At 36.3% G+C, this 2733-nt stretch overlaps 1 protein-coding gene across 1 annotated transcript; it reads left to right on the plus strand.

Moving 5' to 3' along the window:
• Positions 1-2100: 2100 nt before the first annotated feature.
• On the plus strand, positions 2101-2733 carry LOC107783474 (uncharacterized). Its single transcript, XM_016604447.1, has one exon. The coding sequence runs from the start codon at positions 2101-2103 to the stop codon at positions 2731-2733; it is 633 nt and encodes a 210-aa protein (XP_016459933.1).

Genomic DNA, 2733 nt, shown 5'->3' on the forward strand with positions numbered 1-2733 from the left:
TCAATGATTTGAGAACCTCTTAGTTTTTGAGCACATGGTCCATTCCTATTTCTTTTGCAATGACGGTTTTGCCCTTTGCTATTTTCTCGTTCTAATCCTTGAATTTGCTTTTTTCTTCTAAAAGCAATTGTCTCAAGTTAGCTGTCATTTAAATTAATTATTTTTTTCTTATTTTACCCAATAGTAATTGTTTTTAAAAATAGAGATTGTGATTTTTGGAGAGAAAGAACTTTATATATATAAGTGGGCAATAAGAAAGTGAGGTGACACGTCTCTTAGGCCAAGAAACATATTTATCTTTTTTCTCCTTTTTTGGGAATTTTTCATCATTCTTTCAATTTATTTTATAATAAAAATAAAATAAAATTATTTTCATAACTCAAAATTTTGAATATGAACACTGTTCCATTAGTTACTGTTTCACCAATGGAAACAGTGTGTAGTCACAAGGAAAATGAGCTGAACATCATGGAGAATAAGGTAATCGACAGTGCGAACAAAGAAATTACTTTGAAAGACCAGCAATTGCTGAATCAAAAAGCAACGAAGGAGGTAGAACAGGAGAAATCAAAAGTAGTAGCGGGAGAAAATCAACAGAAATGGTCAAATCCGTTCACAGGGAATAAAATGGCTGCAAGAGGTATGGATCTAGTGTTCACACCCCCTACTATTCAGGATGGGGTTAAAAGATACAATTACATCAGGAGGAGATGGAATTGGAAACTACAAAGTGGCAGAAAGCTATAATTGTATATATCATTGGAGAATCACCGTCAATAGGAGCCATGGAGAGATTCATAGCTATGCAATGGAACTTTGCTGCCAAACCTACAGTGTATTATCATAATGAAGGCTATTTTGTGATACTATTCAATAGTATGGATGATAAAAATGCTGTACTATACTAGGACCATATACAATGGGAGTGAAGCCATTGATTCTGAAGTCATGTACAGAGGACTTCGATTTGTACAATGAAGTCCTTAAAACTATTCCATTATGGGTAAGCTTCCCTAACTTGCCTTTGAACTGTTGGGGACGATTGACATTGGGTAGAATTGCTAGTGGACTAGGAACACCTTTGTATGCTGATGAATGTACAAGTAATGCTTCTAGAATTTCCTATGCTCGAGTGCTTATAGAGATGGATATCAGCAAGGAGTTACCTAAGTGTATCAAAATTCAATATCCTTCAGGCAAAGAGTTTGAGCAAATGGTGGAGTATGATTGGGTTCTTCAGTATTGTAAGAAGTGCTTGATGGTGGGTCATGATTGTGAAAGAGATCAAGGCAGAGCTAGAACAACAAAAAGAAGTGTACAAAATAAGCAATATTAGACTAAGCAACAAGGAAGGAGTACCAACGTAATTGGGAATATACAGCAAACAAGGAAACCAACAACTCAATGGGTGACAATAGGGCCATCAAAGCAAGTAGAGAGGGACACGGGCAAACAGATCGATCAAGAAGATGAAACACAGGATCCAAAAGAAGATCAACAAGTATGGACAAAAGCAAATGGCAGGGTGGGACTGACAAGTCCTATACAGCAAGTTATAAGGACTACCAATGGCTTTTCTCCATTGAGAGAAGTAGCAAATGAAGGCAAAACATGATGGGCAGATGATGATAAAGCTGGATGTAGTAGGGGAGAAGGTGAAGAGATAAGTCCAACTAAGTAGAAACCTATATGAAGATAGTGACATGGATTGTGAGGGGTTTTAATAAGGCTCATAAACAAAAGGAGATGAAAAATTTCTTGAAAAAACAAAAAATCATTCTTATAGTAATAGTTGAGCATACAGTACAGAGTAGTAAAGAAAAGGAGGTCATAAATAAATGTGCACCAGGCTGGAGTTGGTGCTCAAATAGTAAGGTTACTGAAAGAGGTAGAATTTGGATTCTATGGGATGCAAATAGTATTCAATTCACTATGTTGCAATCTCATACTCAATATATTCATGGTATAGTCAAAAATAATAACTCCAGCCAGCAATTTGCTTTTACATCTATATATGGACTGCATACTGTTGCTCATAGGTGTGATATGTGGGAAGAATAAAGGAAAATCGATTCACAGATGGATAGTACTTAGCTGCTCATGGGGGACTTTAATGCAGTACTGGACAAAGAAGACAGAGTAAATGGTACAGAAATACAGGATAATGAAATCAAGAACTTTAGAGCTCTAACGGAGGATTGCAGGTTAAATGAACTAAGAACTGTGGGAAGAACATACACATGGACAAACAACCATGTGTTTAGTAGAATTGATGGAGCTATTGTAAATGCACATTGGATGATGAATATGCCACCATTGCAAGTTTGTGTGATGGATCCTCAGTTCTCTGATCACTCTCCTTTATGTATAGCGGTGAAGGCAGGAATGGAGTATAAAGGGAGACCTTTCAAGTTTTTTAACTGTCTCACTGAGCATCCAGAGTTTGAACAAATAATAAGTAGAAGATGGGAAAATGAGAATAGAAATATGAAGGATATATGGTGTAATTTGAAGCAGATCAAAGAAGAGATGAAAAGTATAAACAAGAGAGCGTTTTCCAATACAACAAAGAAGGTGCAGAAGTTAAGGGAAAACTTAGCAAACATTCAAGCACAGATGAGAACAACTAACACAGCAGCTGATATGTTTGATGTGGAGAGAAACACAAAGCATCAGCTAGAGAAGTGGAGTAATATAGAAGAGAGCATCTATAAGCAAAGGTCTCGAATATAA

This window comes from Nicotiana tabacum, chromosome 10, assembly GCF_000715075.1.
Source record: "Nicotiana tabacum cultivar K326 chromosome 10, ASM71507v2, whole genome shotgun sequence".
NCBI lineage: Eukaryota > Viridiplantae > Streptophyta > Magnoliopsida > Solanales > Solanaceae > Nicotiana > Nicotiana tabacum.